Source organism: Saccopteryx bilineata, chromosome 12, assembly GCF_036850765.1.
Source record: "Saccopteryx bilineata isolate mSacBil1 chromosome 12, mSacBil1_pri_phased_curated, whole genome shotgun sequence".
Classification (NCBI taxonomy): Eukaryota; Metazoa; Chordata; class Mammalia; order Chiroptera; family Emballonuridae; genus Saccopteryx; species Saccopteryx bilineata.
This window is the reverse complement of record NC_089501.1, coordinates 10,749,855-10,765,129: the sequence shown is the minus strand read 5'-3', so window position 1 is coordinate 10,765,129 and position 15,275 is coordinate 10,749,855. Positions and strand designations below refer to the sequence as shown.

General features: G+C 37.1%; 1 protein-coding gene across 2 annotated transcripts in view; it reads left to right on the top strand.

The window, feature by feature from the left end:
* Window positions 1-13,603, top strand: part of HDAC2 (histone deacetylase 2) — a 39,688-nt gene extending 26,085 nt beyond the window's left edge. For both annotated transcript variants that reach the window (XM_066248321.1, XM_066248320.1), the window contains exons 9-14: window positions 6,572-6,712; window positions 6,950-7,058; window positions 7,688-7,818; window positions 8,830-8,985; window positions 12,465-12,522; window positions 13,228-13,603. In XM_066248321.1, the coding sequence (XP_066104418.1) occupies window positions 6,572-6,712; window positions 6,950-7,058; window positions 7,688-7,818; window positions 8,830-8,985; window positions 12,465-12,522; window positions 13,228-13,258 (626 nt within the window). In that variant the 3' untranslated portion in view covers window positions 13,259-13,603. The remainder of the gene's footprint in view (window positions 1-6,571; window positions 6,713-6,949; window positions 7,059-7,687; window positions 7,819-8,829; window positions 8,986-12,464; window positions 12,523-13,227) is intronic.
* The last annotated feature ends 1,672 nt before the right edge of the window (window positions 13,604-15,275 follow it).

Genomic DNA, 15,275 nt, shown 5'->3' with positions numbered 1-15,275 from the left:
GTGTTTGGAAGTATTGCTTCTTCTTCAATTTTTTGGAGGACTTTGAGTAGAATAGGAACCAAGTCTTCTTTGAATGTTTGATAAAATTTGCTGGTATAGCCGTCAGGGCCTGGACTTTTATTTTTGGGGAGGTTTTTAATGGTTTTTTCTATTTCTTCTCTACTAATAGGTCTGTTCAGGCTTTCTGCTTCTTCTTGACTCAGTCTAGAAAGGTTGTATTTTTCTAGGAATTTATCCATTTCTTCTAGGTTGTTGAATTTAGTGGCATAAAGTTTTTCATAGTATTCTACGATAATTCTTTGTATATCTACGGTGTCCGTGGTGATTTCTCCTCTTTCATTTTGGATTTTGTTTATATGAGTTCTTTCTCTTTTTTCCTTGGTAAGTCTTGCCAAGGGTTTGTCAATTTTGTTGATCTTTTCAAAGAACCAGCTCCTTGTTCTATTAATTTTTTCTATAGTTTTTCTGTTCTCTAATTCATTTATTTCTCCTCTGATTTTTATTATCTCCTTTCTTTGGCTGGTTTTGGGTTGTCTTTGTTCTTCTTTTTCTAGTTCCTTAAGGTGGGAAGTTAAGTGGTTCACTTGGGCTCTCTCTTGTTTGTTCATATATGCCTGAAGTGATAAGAACTTCCCTCTTATCACTGCTTTTGCTGCATCCCATAGATTCTGATATGTCGTATTGTCATTTTCATTAGTCTGTATATATCTTTTGATCTCTGCACTTATTTCTTCTTTGACCCATTCATTTTTTAAAAGTATCTTGTTTAGTTTCCACATTTTTGTGGGATTTTTTTCCTCTTTTTTGCAGTTGAATTCTAGTTTCAAGGCTTTATGATCAGAAAATATGCTTGGTACAACTTCAATTTTTCTGAATTTGCTGATGTTGTTTTTGTGTCCCAACATATGGTCAATTCTTGAGAATGATCCATGTACACTGGAGAAAAATGTATACTCGGTCACTTTGGGATGAAATGTCCTGTAGATGTCTATCATATCCAGGTGCTCTAGTGTTTTGTTTAAGGCCACTATGTCTTTGTTGATTCTCTGTTTGGATGACCGATCTAGAGCCGTCAGCGGTGTATTGAGGTCTCCAAGTATGATTGTATTTTTGTCAGTTTTTGTTTTAAGGTCAATAAGTAGCTGTCTTATATATTTTGGTGCTCCTTGGTTTGGTGCATATATATTAAGAATTGTTATGTCTTCTTGATTCAGTGTCCCCTTAGCCATTATGAAATGGCCATTTTTATCTCTGAGTGCTTTTCCTGTCTTGTAGTCAGCATTATCCGATATGAGTATTGCTACACCTGCTTTTTTTTGGATGTTATTTGCTTGGAGTATTGTTTTCCAGCCTTTGCCTTTGAATTTGTTTTTATCCTTGTTACTTAGATGAGTTTCCTGTAGGCAGCATACAGTTGGATTTTCTTTTTTAATCCATTCTGCTACTCTGTGCCTTTTTATTGGTGAGTTTAATCCGTTTACATTTAGTGTAATTATTGATACTTGTGAGTTCCCTATTGCCATTTTATATCTTGCTTTCTGTTAGTTTCGTGTCTTGTTTGATCCTTCTCTTTCGTTTTTCTATCTTTTGTTTTTATTTGGTTGTATTCCATACATCTTTCCTCTGTTGCTATCTTTTTTATCTCATGTGCTTCTGTGGTGGTTTTTTCAATGGTGGTTACCTTTGAGTAATGAAAAGGGTCCCTACCCTGTTCATTGTAGCAAACTATTTTGTGAGTACTTTTGCACTCCATCGTCCTTTGCTATTGTTAATCTCCATCTTCTCCCCCTCTTTCTTTTTGTTGTTGTCACAGTTTAAATTTGGTTTTATTGTGTTCTTCTTGGAGCTTTTACTTGTGGCTCTGTTTTTTTTTTGTTCTTTGTATCTGATTGGAGAATCCCCTTTAGTAATTCCTGGAGTGGGGGTTTTCTGATGATAAATTCCCTCATCTTTTCTGTATCTGTGAATGTTTTTATTTCTCCTTCATATTTGAAGGATAGCTTTGATGGGTATAGTATTCGTGGCTGAAAGTTCCTCTCTTTCAGGACTTTAAATATTGGGGTCCACTCTCTTCTAGCTTGTAGAGTTTCTGCTGAGAAATCTGATGATAATCTAATGGGCCTTCCTTTATATGTTGTATTCTTCTTTTCCCTGGCTGCCTTGAGAATTTTTTCTTTGCTGTTGGTTTGTGTCAATTTCATTATGATATGCCTTGGAGTAGGTTTGTTGGGGTTAAGAAAACTTGGAGTTCTGTTTGCTTCTTGAATTTGAGGCTTTAGTTCTTTCCACAGGCTTGGGAAGTTCTCATCTATTATTTGTTTGAGTATGTTCTCCATTCCATTTTCTCTCTCTTCTCCCTCTGATATACCTATTATTCTTATGTTGTTATTTTTGATGGAGTCAGATAATTCTTGTAGGGCTATCTCATTTTTTTTAATTTTTGAGTCTCTTTCTTCTTCTCTCTGTTGTGCCTCAAGTTGCTTGTCTTCTATTTCACTGATCCTCTCTTCTATCTGACCTGTTCTATTAGCTAAGCTTGTTACTTCGTTTTTCAGCTCGTGAATTGAGTTTTTCATCTGTTTGATGTTTGATTTGTTTTTATAGTTTCAATTTCCTTGGACATATATTCTTTGTGTTCATTGAGTTGTTTTCTGAGCTCCCTAAATTGCCTTTCTGTGTTTTCTTGTATATCTCGGAGGATTTTTAGGATTTCTATCTTGAATTCTCTGTCATTTAGCTCCAAGGTTTCCAATATATTAAATTTTTTCTCCATAGATTTTTCCTCATCTAGCTGTGTTACCTGTCTTTCTTTTGTATCCATGATATTCGATTTTCTCTTCCTTTATGGCATCTGAGGGTGGTTTTGTTGATAGTATTAATGAGATTTAATAAAGAATAAAAAGTTTAAAAAAATAAAAAATCAAAAAGAGTTGTTTTTTTTTAAAAAAAATTAATAATGAAATAAAGAAAAATAAAATAAAAATTTTTAAAAAAAGGAAATTATTCCCCCCCTCCTTTTTTCCTCTCCTCTCCCCTTTTTCTTGAGAAAATCTTGTGGTGAACTGTGAATTATAACAAACAATGCCTGTGGTGGAGGTCCTGAATTGGGGAAAAGTAATAAAGGGGCAAAAAATAAAAATAAAAAAATAAAAAAAATAAAAGAAAAAAAAAAGGAAAAAAAGGGGGGGGCGGTATGGACCCACAAAAAGCAAATAAGGAAAAAATTTGGGTCAAGAATAAAATGATTTGCTTTTAGGTGTTGGTTGTCTAAGAGTTATGATGAGAGGAATAAGAGGAGAACAGAAAAATGGGGGGACAAATTAAAAAAATACTATTGTATTTAGTGGAACAAGAACTAGATAAAATGGAGAGCCAGGGATGGGAGCACTGCTAGTGAGTTAAAAAGGTGAAGTAAAAACCCCCCAAAATGCCACAAACATAAGTTTGAGTCCCAGATAAGATAATTTGTTTGTTATTGAGGTTTGAATGAGAGGAGATATAAAGGAGAAAGGAAGAAACTAATATAGAGGGAGAAAAGAAAGAGAGAGAGAGAAAAAAAGAGGGAACCACTAAAAGAAGAAAAAAGAAAGGAGAGAGAGAGAGTTAAGGGTTTTGGAGTACAACCCTCATAGAGAGAAAGGAAGAGGAGAAAAAAGATAATGGGAGATGTAACACTTATGGGTAGTGTAGTTCAAGGAGAGGAGAGAGTAAGACCGGCAGAGAGTTAATCAGCCAAATTGGAGGAGGAAAAAAAGTATCAAGAATGAAGATAAGAGAAACAAACGAACAAATATAATAAAATGGGATAGGTTATAAAGTCTGCAGATTATTCTTGATTTTGAGAGGTTATCTTCTTGTTTTTTCTTTTCTCTCCCTCTTCCTGGTCGGTGAATCTGTACCCCAGGTTCTGCCCCTTTGGCACGCTCAGGTAGAGGTTTGCAGTTGATAAGTCTCTATGGCAATGTCATGTATTGTGCTTTAGTCTCGTTGGGAGTCAAGGCTCATTAGCATTCATAGGCTCCGACAGTGAGAGAGTCCGTGTTCCTGGAGCCTTTCTCCTAGTCTTTCCTTCCTCAATTAGTAGCCTGATAATCCAGCTATGGGGTTGTTGCTGCCTCTGCCTGGATAGTAAGAGGTTCAAAGAGCTGGCAACTCCCCACTCTATTCCCACTCAGCACAGGGCTCTGGGTAAGGCTCAGTCAGTCAGAGCTGCTAGCATAATCAGGCGGGCTTTCCGCCCACTCAAAGGCCTCTGGCTCTGCCACTCTGTCCGGTAACACAGGCGGGCACCCACTTCCGGGGCGCTTGGAGGAAACTCTCATTCACTATCTGCACTCGCAGACCAGGATATCCGGCCAGTAGTCTCACGCTCTGAGTGAAACCCCCAACCGCATGGAAATTTGCAGCGCTGGAATTCGCTCTCGCTCCGTCCCCGTGCGCGGCTTTTGCAAGGCGCTGGGGCGGCCCGAGATTCCGTTTTTGCCCACACAAAGGCCCCTGACTCTGCCCCTCTGTGTGATAACACGGGCGTGCACTGCCGAGGCACTCGGAGGAATCGCTCACTACCTATCTGCGCGCGCACACCAGGATATGAGGCCGGCTGCGTTTCCCTGAGTGAAACCCTCACCAGCACGGAAAATTTCCACCGTTGGAATTAGTTCTCGCTCCCTCCCGTGCGCGGCTTTCCCAGGGTGCTGGGGCTGCCCAGAGACTCTGCTCTCGGCCCACAGAAAGGCCTCTGACCCTGCCTCTCTGTGGGTAACACGGACACCCATTTCTGGGGCTTAGGAAGAGATCTCTCGCCCACTAACTGCGCACCAACCAGGAGAACGGGTAAAATGGCTGCCCCGCTTGTCTTTCTTTGTTTGGGTTTGGCGCGAGTGTTAGCTTGTATTGCCCGGGTTGCCACAGGATCAGTTTTTCCTCCGCTAGGATCACCGTGCCACAGCCTGGTTCGGCCGTTTGTGCGCGGCCTGGATGTATTCACCCCCTTTGCCCGCCTCAGTTTCTATATTCACAGTTACCAGAGAAAGCCGCCCTGTTTAGGTTAGTGAGGAAGGCGGAGCATTTCTTACTCCCTATTTCCTTCAGGATTTGGTTATATATTTAGCCAGTTTTTCACTCGACCATACCTTCGGGTGTATTGTGAAGCATCTGGAGGCTCCAGGTATAGGTTTTTCTGTTTCTGGTTGAAGATCTTGTTGAGTTTTGGGGGAGATTTATCGGTATCGCTTCCTACTCCGCCATTACTCTGACGTCATCTCCCGGAAAATTTTTTTTTAATTAAGAACATGCCAGCCTTAGCCGGTTGGCTCAGTGGTAGAGCGTTGGCCTGGTGTGCAGGAGTCCCAGATTCGATTCCTGGCCAGGGCACACAGGAGAAGTGCCCATCTGCTTCCCCGCCCCTCCCCCTCTCCTTCCTGTCTGTCTCTCTCTTCCTCTCCTGCAGCCAAGGCTCCATTGGAGCAGAGTTGGCCCCGGCGCTGAGGATGGCTCTGTGGCCTCTGCCTCAGGCACTAAAATAGCTCTGGTTGCAGTAGAGGGACTCCCCAGATGGGCAGAGCATCGCCCCCTGGTGGGCGTGCCAGGTGGATCCTGGTCAGGCGCATGTGGGAGTCTGTCTGACTGCCTCCCGTTTCCAACTTCAGAAAAACACACTCACACACACACACACACACACACATAGTCTGACTGCCTCCCGTTTCCAACTTCAGAAACACACACACACACACACACCATGCCCACAATATACAATTATAAGAAGAAAGATCACTACACTTTAAAAAATTAACTTGGAAGGAATTGAGTATTTTTAAAAAGTAACTTTTTGGATGGTGAAGTTTTGTGTGATTTTTTTCTTTGTATTTTTTTTTTCTAGTATGCTTTAATAGGCATGGGTTTTTTCTATAATTGAAGGATTTTTTTTCTCTTTAAAGATTGACTTATGTGACTAAATGATAATGTTCTGAGAAGTTACTGGTAACTTGTTATTGATTATTAAATTATGACATTTAACTAAAGGAAATACTTCGTTTTTATATTAGGTTTACTTTACATTCAAATTTCTACATAGAGAAATTTGTTGTTTTCAATAGTAATAGGTATTTTATAATCTAGGGTTAAGATTATCCATAATACCACTCCCCAAAGATAACCTACACTTAAACTTTGTTGGATAGCCTTCCACTGTGCGTGTTTCATTGTTAGTAGATTGCTTTCTCCCCATGTATCCTCACGTGAATGACACATCTTCACATCGCATAATGTCTTCCTGTGTTAATAGAACTGTTATATTTATACTTTACTCTTCACATAGTTGTGTATTTGGCTTTTCCATCAGGGACACTTGCTAAAATAGCAAGATGTGTCTTACTATGTTTTGTATGTTGTGAAAGGTGTTTTGATTTTTAAATATTTTAGACTAAAATTTCTTGAAATTTTTACATACTTGTTTTAAAAATATTTAGAAAAGCCATTTTGCTTCATTATAATTTTTTGTTTATCTTTATAAAGTTTTATTTTTCAAATGGTAATAGTGCAACTTACTGTTATCCAAATATCTTTGTCTTAGGTCATGCTAAATGTGTAGAAGTTGTAAAAACTTTTAATTTACCATTACTGATGCTTGGGGGAGGTGGATACACAATCCGGAACGTTGCACGTTGTTGGACATATGAGACTGCAGTGGCCCTTGACTGTGAGATTCCCAATGGTAAGTATTTTTATTATGATTGCTTTATTGGGTGAACTGACAATATATAGAAATGGGTGGATAATTAGATTCCTGAACCATGTAAATAGGAAAGTGGTCAGATAATGAATTTACTTTGTGTTCACTTTTAAACATTTTCTTTGTAAATATTTCTGAAGTTAAATCAGGATTTTTGTGCATGGATTTGTGTGAAAACCGAGCTATTAATATGTAATTTTATTTCATTGTTTTTAATAGAATTGCCATATAATGATTACTTTGAGTATTTTGGACCAGACTTCAAACTGCATATTAGTCCTTCAAATATGACAAACCAGAACACTCCAGAATATATGGAAAAAATAAAGTAAGACATTATTGAATTGTTTTGATAAACATTTGTTATGGCTTTAGGAACCTTTGAAAGGCCAAGTGCGGTAGGTCATTTTAGCTGTATACATAAGATATTTCCTTTAATTTCTTTAATTTTTTTTTAACATTATGGAAAATATAGGGGCTTTATAGCTCAAAATATTTTAATTTTGTCAGTTAAAATCAGTTTTTAATTTGGAAGGAGCAAGATATATTTTATACTTGATGGCTTTACATGAAATTGAAATAAAATGTGTTTTTATTAAAGCATTTCTAAGCTTTGTCTCCAGAACAAAGTGTTTAGAGAGACAATGTGGGATACAGGCATGCGATTGTTTTATCATCTACCATATACTAGTTCTGTGATATTTGACAAGTGAATTTGCTTTTGTGCTTATATTTCCTTATCAGTGAAGTATGGGAGGTGAAATAGTACCTACATTATAAATTCGGAGGATTAAGTGGGTTCACAGTATTTAAACTTACCAGTGCTCAATTAATTGGTTACTTTAAGTCATAGGTTAAGCTAACCATAAAATTTTTTGCTTAATGTTTCCTCCTAACATTTAAAAGGAACTTGAAAGAAAATAAATTTTGTTTAATAACTTTGCTTATATAATTTAGACAGCGTTTATTTGAAAATTTACGCATGTTACCTCATGCACCTGGTGTCCAAATGCAAGCTATTCCAGAAGATGCTGTTCATGAAGACAGTGGAGATGAAGATGGAGAGGATCCAGACAAGAGAATTTCTAGTAAGACATGCCTTGATGCGTATTGTTTCATTTTTTTGGTTTCTTAAAATAACATGGCAGGCTGAAGGTTATACTGCCCAAGAACACGGTGGGACACGTTTCATGAACATACTGTTTTTATCTCGTTTCCATTTTTAATCTTACATAGCTTAAGTTCCTTATGTCTCAAAGACTGACTTGAGTGTCAGCAATTTCAGTTTATATGAGTTATATATATATATGGTCAGAAGTTTCTACAAACTACCCACTTATGTAGGGATAAATTTGAATAAGCCATTTATTTAAATTAGAATAAGTTAGGTAACTTGAACCACCTTCTATTTTATTAGTCTCTCATTCCACTTAATACAGTTGCTAAATTTATAGCTTAATGTTGCTCTGTGGTATAGATGCTAACATACTGTATTTCCCCATGTCTAAGGTGCACTTTTAAAAAAAAATGTTGGGGTCTAAAAACTGGGGGTGCGTCTTACATAGTGGTTATAGTTTTTCTTTTTTTTTTACTTGTGTTTCCTGCTTGAGTTGTATAAGTTTTATGACGAATAAAACTTGAGTTCAATAACTTTATGTAATACTTTTTTTTTTTCAAATTTTGGGCCTCAACATTAAGGTGCATCTTACACATAGAAGCATCTTATACCTGGGGAAATAACGGTATTTGGTATTAATGGTATTTTTGTCTACTCCTCTCAGTTCCGAAAGACAAAGTTACTTGTTTAAATAATGACATCATCCTCACTGCCTACTCAAAGAATTCAGTTATTCCTCCAAAGTTTTTTAATGAGATTCCCAGATTGTTTTTCATATTTCTTTGATTTATTTCTTCCTAGATCAGGTAAATTTTTAGTGTTTAGAAAACCATGTATTCAGTTCTAATCTTAAAATTTGTATCTGTTATCCTATATTTTTAAATGTAGTAACTGGTTAGTACATTTGTACGAGTGTCCTATAACAATTATAAAACCTACGGCCATTTTTGTCAAAACTTTTATTAAAAATTTTGTATGCTAGTTCGAGCATCAGACAAACGGATAGCTTGTGATGAAGAATTCTCAGATTCAGAGGATGAAGGAGAAGGAGGCCGTAGAAATGTGGCTGATCATAAGAAAGGAGCAAAGAAAGCTAGAATTGAGGAAGACAAGAAGGAAACAGAGGACAAAAAAGCAGGTGAGATTTGTTTTTTTACAATACAGAAAGCTTATTGCCTTCTCTTGGTTGACATGGGCTTAACATAACATAGCGAACATTGCGTTATGGTATAGGTATAGGGAGAGAGAGAGGACAAAGTGGTTACACAATCCATTTATGGTCTGTGAGCAAGATAATTTAAGATACTTCCTAAAGTTCATTTGCTAGGAATAAAATATAAGGACAGTTACGGTACATTATTAGACCAGTTTGTTTATTTTGGAAAAACTCAGAATCGGCTTTCTTCAGAAATTGATAAAAACTCTTGAAGGAAGCTAGAAAGAGATTTGGGAGCTGGCATAGGAAGGAGGTACTGCTTCCTGTCTTAAAAAATGCTTGTCAACTTATATAGTGAGAAAATAGATTTATTAGGGCATTGAATTTGCTATGAGAATCTATCTGAGTTCACAGCAATTATTTTATCTAATCTAATATATAGGATTTCATATAATCTCCCTGCTAGAGTGAGCTGCTCATGCCTAGGGAACACCATGTCTTAAATATCTGTGTTTTCAGCATTTGGTTCATTTCCTGAATGGATTTCCTGAATTGCATTCATTACTGTATGCAAGTATTGGTGATGGGCATGACTGCAGTTGGCCTGTTCATTTTAACTCTGTGTAGCATGTGGAAGACTGAGTCAGGGATCCTGGTCCAGCATCCTTACCTGTATTTATGGCATTGAAGTTATGTGAGCAAGCTGACTCTTGGGTACTTTGTTCTTTTTTACTCGAGTTAGGAAATTCATAGCATATCTTGACACATCTAGTTCTGTTCTTTTCTCATGGATTTATTCCTCTGTGGGCCGCTCTTCTCTCTGACTTTGTAATTTAACTTGCTGATGTATTATAATGATGGCTTCATCTGCTCTTCTGTACAGATTGATATCCAGAAATTCTAGTTAGGGTTGAGGTAAGGAGGATTTGGGCATTAGGTGTAGGATTTTTCTTGATTCTCACTCTCCGTATATCTTCTTGTCTGTCCTTTTTTGGTGTTTTCTTCTCATTTTTAAATCTTTAAGCTTTGCTTTTTCTTCCAAACAGAAAAGTGGGTCCACTAGAGTGTTGGCCTTTCATTGCTGTGTTAGCTAGAAATGAGAGTACCTTTTGATCTGCCTTAATGACCTGATTGTAGATTAATTTCATAGTTTGTAGCTCCTCCATACTTGTGTGTGTGTGGAGGGGGGGATGTTTTGTTTTTGACATCATCATTTATAACTCATTATAACCATTTATTAATATAATATAACCATTTTTATTAATATATTAAAATTTTTAGAGGAGGACAGACAGGAAGGGAGAGAGATGAGAAGCATTAGCTCATAGTTCCAGCACCTTTAGTTCTTCACTGATTGCTTTCTCATATGTGCCTTGACCGGGGTCTCCGGCCAAGCCACTGACCATGGGGTCATGTCTTGGTCCCACACCCAAGCTGGAGACCCTAGAGTTTTTCAACCTGGGCCCTCAGTGTCCCAGGCTGATGCTCTATCCACTTAGCCACCACCTGATCAGGCTACTTGTTTTTTTTAGTTAATACTGTTTTTTTAAAAAAACTAAAATATTTTAAAATTTTCTGTAAGATTCTTACAGGGCCTTGTAACTGTTAAAATCCCTCAGTCTAGCCCTGGCCGGTTAGCTCAGCGGTAGAGCGTTGGCCTGGCGTGCGGGGGACCCGGGTTCAATTCCCGGCCAGGGCACATAGGAGAAGCGCCCATTTGCTTCTCTACCCCCACCCCCTCCTTCCTCTCTGTCTCTCTCTTCCCGTCCCGCAGCCAAGGCTCCATTGGAGCAAAGATGGCCCGGGTACTGGGGATGGCTCCTTGGCCGCTGCCCCAGGTGCTAGAGTTAGAGTGGCTCTGGTCGCAACATGGCGATGCCCAGGATGGGCAGAGCATCGCCCCCTGGTGGGCAGAGCATCGCCCCTGGTGGGCGTGCCAGGTGGATCCCAGTCAGGCGCATGTGGGAGTCTGTCTGACTGTCTCTCCCCGTTTCCAGCTTCAGAAAAATACAAAAAAAAAAAAAAAAAAAAAAAATCCCTCAGTGTATAGATTAAATATTACCAAAGAAAATTTCTTTTAAAAAGTCTATGTTAGGGCCATTTCTTTTCTTTCCTTTCCTTTCCCAATTCTGTTTTTGTACTTTTAAGTTTACATACCCAAATTGTCGGAAGTTGAAACAAATATTAATGTTTATATTGCTGCATGTTTGTATTCTGGCTGAGACCAATCCCGGGAAATGTTTATGTAGAAAGCCTAACCCTTTGAGTAGTGAGTTTTTTGTTTACTCTTTGAGTGAGGACGTACATGCATGAACATTCATACTACTCAAAGGGTTAACAGCAGTATTTATAATTCATTATAACTTTATTATTAAAACTTTGTCTCACAACTTTGGTTTATGTGCTTATTTATAGAAAATATTCAGCATATTTTGGACTATTTTGTTTTAACAACCTTGAGTTTATAGTGTCATATCTACTGTTTCATTTTTACTAATATATTAAAATTTCATTATTTATAATGAGTGTTAGAAACAAATGATAATAACAATAGGATTTAGTCTTTTCTGTATCTTTGGGCTCATCTTATTTAATTCTCCCCCCTCTGACAATATTCCAGTCCCACTGGTCTTTTCAGTTCTTCATACCGACGTGCTCATTTCTTGTCACTTCACAGTTCTTTGCGTTTTCCCTTTGTTTAAGATATTTCTTCCCTTTTTCACCCACAAGTTACTCATTCTACAGGAAACCTACAAGTGTCACCTCTTTGCGTAGCCTTTTCTGATCACCCACTGCTGTGCTATGTTCTTGGCTTAACTTCTTCACAGCATATATCCCACCTATAATATATACCAGGCGTCCCCAAACTACGGCCCGCGGGCCGGCCGCATGCGGCCCCCTGAGGCTATTTATCCAGGCCCCTGCCGCACTTCCAGAAGGGGCACCTCTTTCATTGGTGGTCAGTGAGAGGAGCACTGTATGTGGCGGCCCTCCAACGGTCTGAGGGACAGTGAACTGGCCCCCGGTGTAAAAAGTTTGGGGACCCCTGATATAAACTATGATCCCAAGAAGCCAAACTTCCAAAAGGACAAGGACTGTGATGTTACATTGATTCCCTGAAACTTTAGCATAGCACCTAACACAAAGCTTAGTTACTGAATTCATAAATAGTAAGATTATAAATGACAGCTTTTTATAAGTAAGGTATACTTTAAAATGTTTTATATTTCAAAATTATATATATTAAGTATTACATATAATTACATTTGTTGATACTAAGGAGGGGACAGAGACATCCACTTATTTTTTTTATTTTTTGGTTGATTCTTGTGTGTGCCCTGACTGGGGATCGAACCTGTAACTTTGGGGATTCGGGTTGACACTAACCAACTGAGCTACTTGGCCAGGGTTCATTTAATATTACAAGACAAGTTTTAATCTCTTCTAATTGTTGTTTATAGATGTTAAAGAAGAAGATAAATCCAAGGATAATAGTGGTGAAAAAACAGATACCAAAGGGTAAATTATGTTCCTTGTCCAGTAACTTTTATATACTACACAAATAAAAAACACATTTTCTTAGGTATGTATTTGTTTGGTAAGTAGTGGACTGAGCCTGAAAACATAAGTAAGTTACATGAGGTGCTCTGAATTTTAGTCTTTGTTGCCACATAAGACAACAGATGCCGTCTTCAACACCACTTTATATAGGTCTATCTTTAGCTGCTTATTGGTCATTTAAGTAGCTTGCCTTAGAAAATTACAAAGGCCAGTGCTAATCAGTATTGAACTGAATATAAATCAGTTTGTATTCTCTCACATAATTTACCTGAGACCTTTTTATCCATTTTTATATAGGCACTTACACTTTCACAGTGCTTATTTCTGTATATGTGATTTTTTTATTGTTGTGAAATGGGTAAATTTAAGTAAGAAACACTGAGCTAGCATAACAGTTTTTTTAAAAAATATAATTAAGATTTTTATTGTCAGAAAGCATTTAAATGCTTGGCCACACATAATTTTGTTCTAGCCTTTCTAAGATTACTTAGAAAAGGTCATAAAACCACTAGAAAGATTAAGGCAGTCAGTATTCCAAAACATTCAAGGCATTATCATCAGCTTACGTGTTTATTGGCATGTGCAAGCACGAGCTCATCAATAGGTCAGGGTGTTTAAACGGAGATTGTGCCATTTTTAATATTTTATTTCCTCCTTTAACAGAGCCAAATCAGAACAGCTCAGCAACCCTTGAATTTGAAAGTTTCTCCAATTTCAGAAAACATAAAACAATGAGAAAATACTGGGAAGAAAAGTTTTCTTTTTGAAGACTTCTGGTTTCATTTTATACTATTCTGGCATGGACTGTATTTATTTTCAAAATGGCTTTTTTTGGATTTTGTTTGTTTTTCTTGGCAAGTTTAGTGTGAGTTTCTAATTATGAAGCAAAATTTTTTTTCTCCACCATGCTTTATGTGATAGTATTTAAAATTGATGTGTTATTATGTCAAAAAAGCTGATCTATTAAAGAAGTAATTGGCCTTTCTGAGCTGATTTTTCCATCTTTTGTAATTATCTTTATTAAAAAATTGTACTTGGATTGTCTTTAGTCTGTTTATTATAACATGAAATCTTCTTTCAGAGATGAATGACAACCATTTCTGTGGAATTAGAATACATAAGAGGCGAAAGATACTGATTACAATTTCAGAGAAATCCATGTACTGTTTCTTCAGGAAAGAATATTTACAGTGTATTATTTTTAATGTAATGGGAGTTCTACCATTTCATCTTCAGCCTCTTAATATCAGTGAAGATTGACATCTCATTATAATAATCATCAGTCTCTGAAATTAATAGTACAAGCTATATAATTGAGATACAGGAATCATCTTTTGAGCTGAACCAAAGGTTTCTCAAAATTAGAAATGAAAAGACATGCATAGAGACTCAGCCAATCCCAATTGTATACCTAGTAGACAAGGAGTTAATGTGGTTTTGTTTGACCAGAACTTGCCTGTATTTATATATTAAGTTCATCTAAATTCTGCTATTTGACAAAACCTGGTGGTGGTACTGAATTTACATGGCATCCAGGTCTCGCTATTATACCTAGGTTTCCAAACCAAGGAAATAAACACTTTTAAAAGTAATTTATCATTTAATTTGTTTAGTGGGCACCAATTTTAAAGCTTTGGGTATGCAACTGAACATAATGGAAAAGTGCCCCTCGCACAGGTTACATGTGGAAAAGTGATTACTAAGATGCACAAAGGAGGAAACATTTTAGAACTTGACAAAAGTTGTGGAAAAATTTTTTTTGGCCATGTCCAAATTGATTCTTTTGAGATAAAAATGAGACTGCTAGAAGACAGGTCAAATATGCTTCTCTGTTAGCCTTGTGTTTGCTAAGTCATTTCAGGCATTCAGAAGGGCACCTGGAGTTTTATAATGAACAATTAGCTGTTCACCCACCTGGATTTAACATGGCACACTTGGCATACTTGCTTCAAGTTGTTTCTTTAAATTATACAGGAGGTGAAGCACTCTTTATACACTTAGCCATTTAATTTTTCTCCAACTCTTCAGAATTAACCAGTATTCTGAAACTGGTGCATATCTTACCATGTTTTTACTTTTCCTGTGTATCTGTCAGCATGTTAACCTTTATGACATTAGGAATTATGGAGCACAGCCCTTCATTAAGGAAATAGTGAAATGGAGTGTTTGTGAAACATGGTATATATGTCCACTTCTGTGACTTGCTTTACATTTTATATTGTGGTTTCCTGTGTTGAACAAGTATAGTTCATTAATTACAATGCATTGATGGTATAATGACATTTCAGTATAGTGAATCTCCTTGGGCAAATTTAGAATTTGTTCTGTTTACAAATAGAAGCATTTATTTAAAACTAAAGATTCAAGAATATGAAATGAGCAAATGCGATCAGGTAAGTTAGTACCAACAATACACAGAAACCAGCCCTTTAACATCCAGAAGATACCTTGGAAGAATAAAGACAACATTGCAGTAGCAGTAACAATTTCTAGAGGTACAAGTATAAAGCTGTGTTTCTGGTGTATAATGAGAAAGTGCAATGTAGCAGTAGATGTTAGGATAAATACCCTAATACACTGGGAATTAACACAATAAAAGTGATAGTTCCTGTTGGTGAGGGAAGAAAAATTCCTTAAGTGATATAGGGATAATGGATAGCCAAACTATGAAAGTGTTTTATGACAAACCTGAAAAGATTAATTGGAAAGGG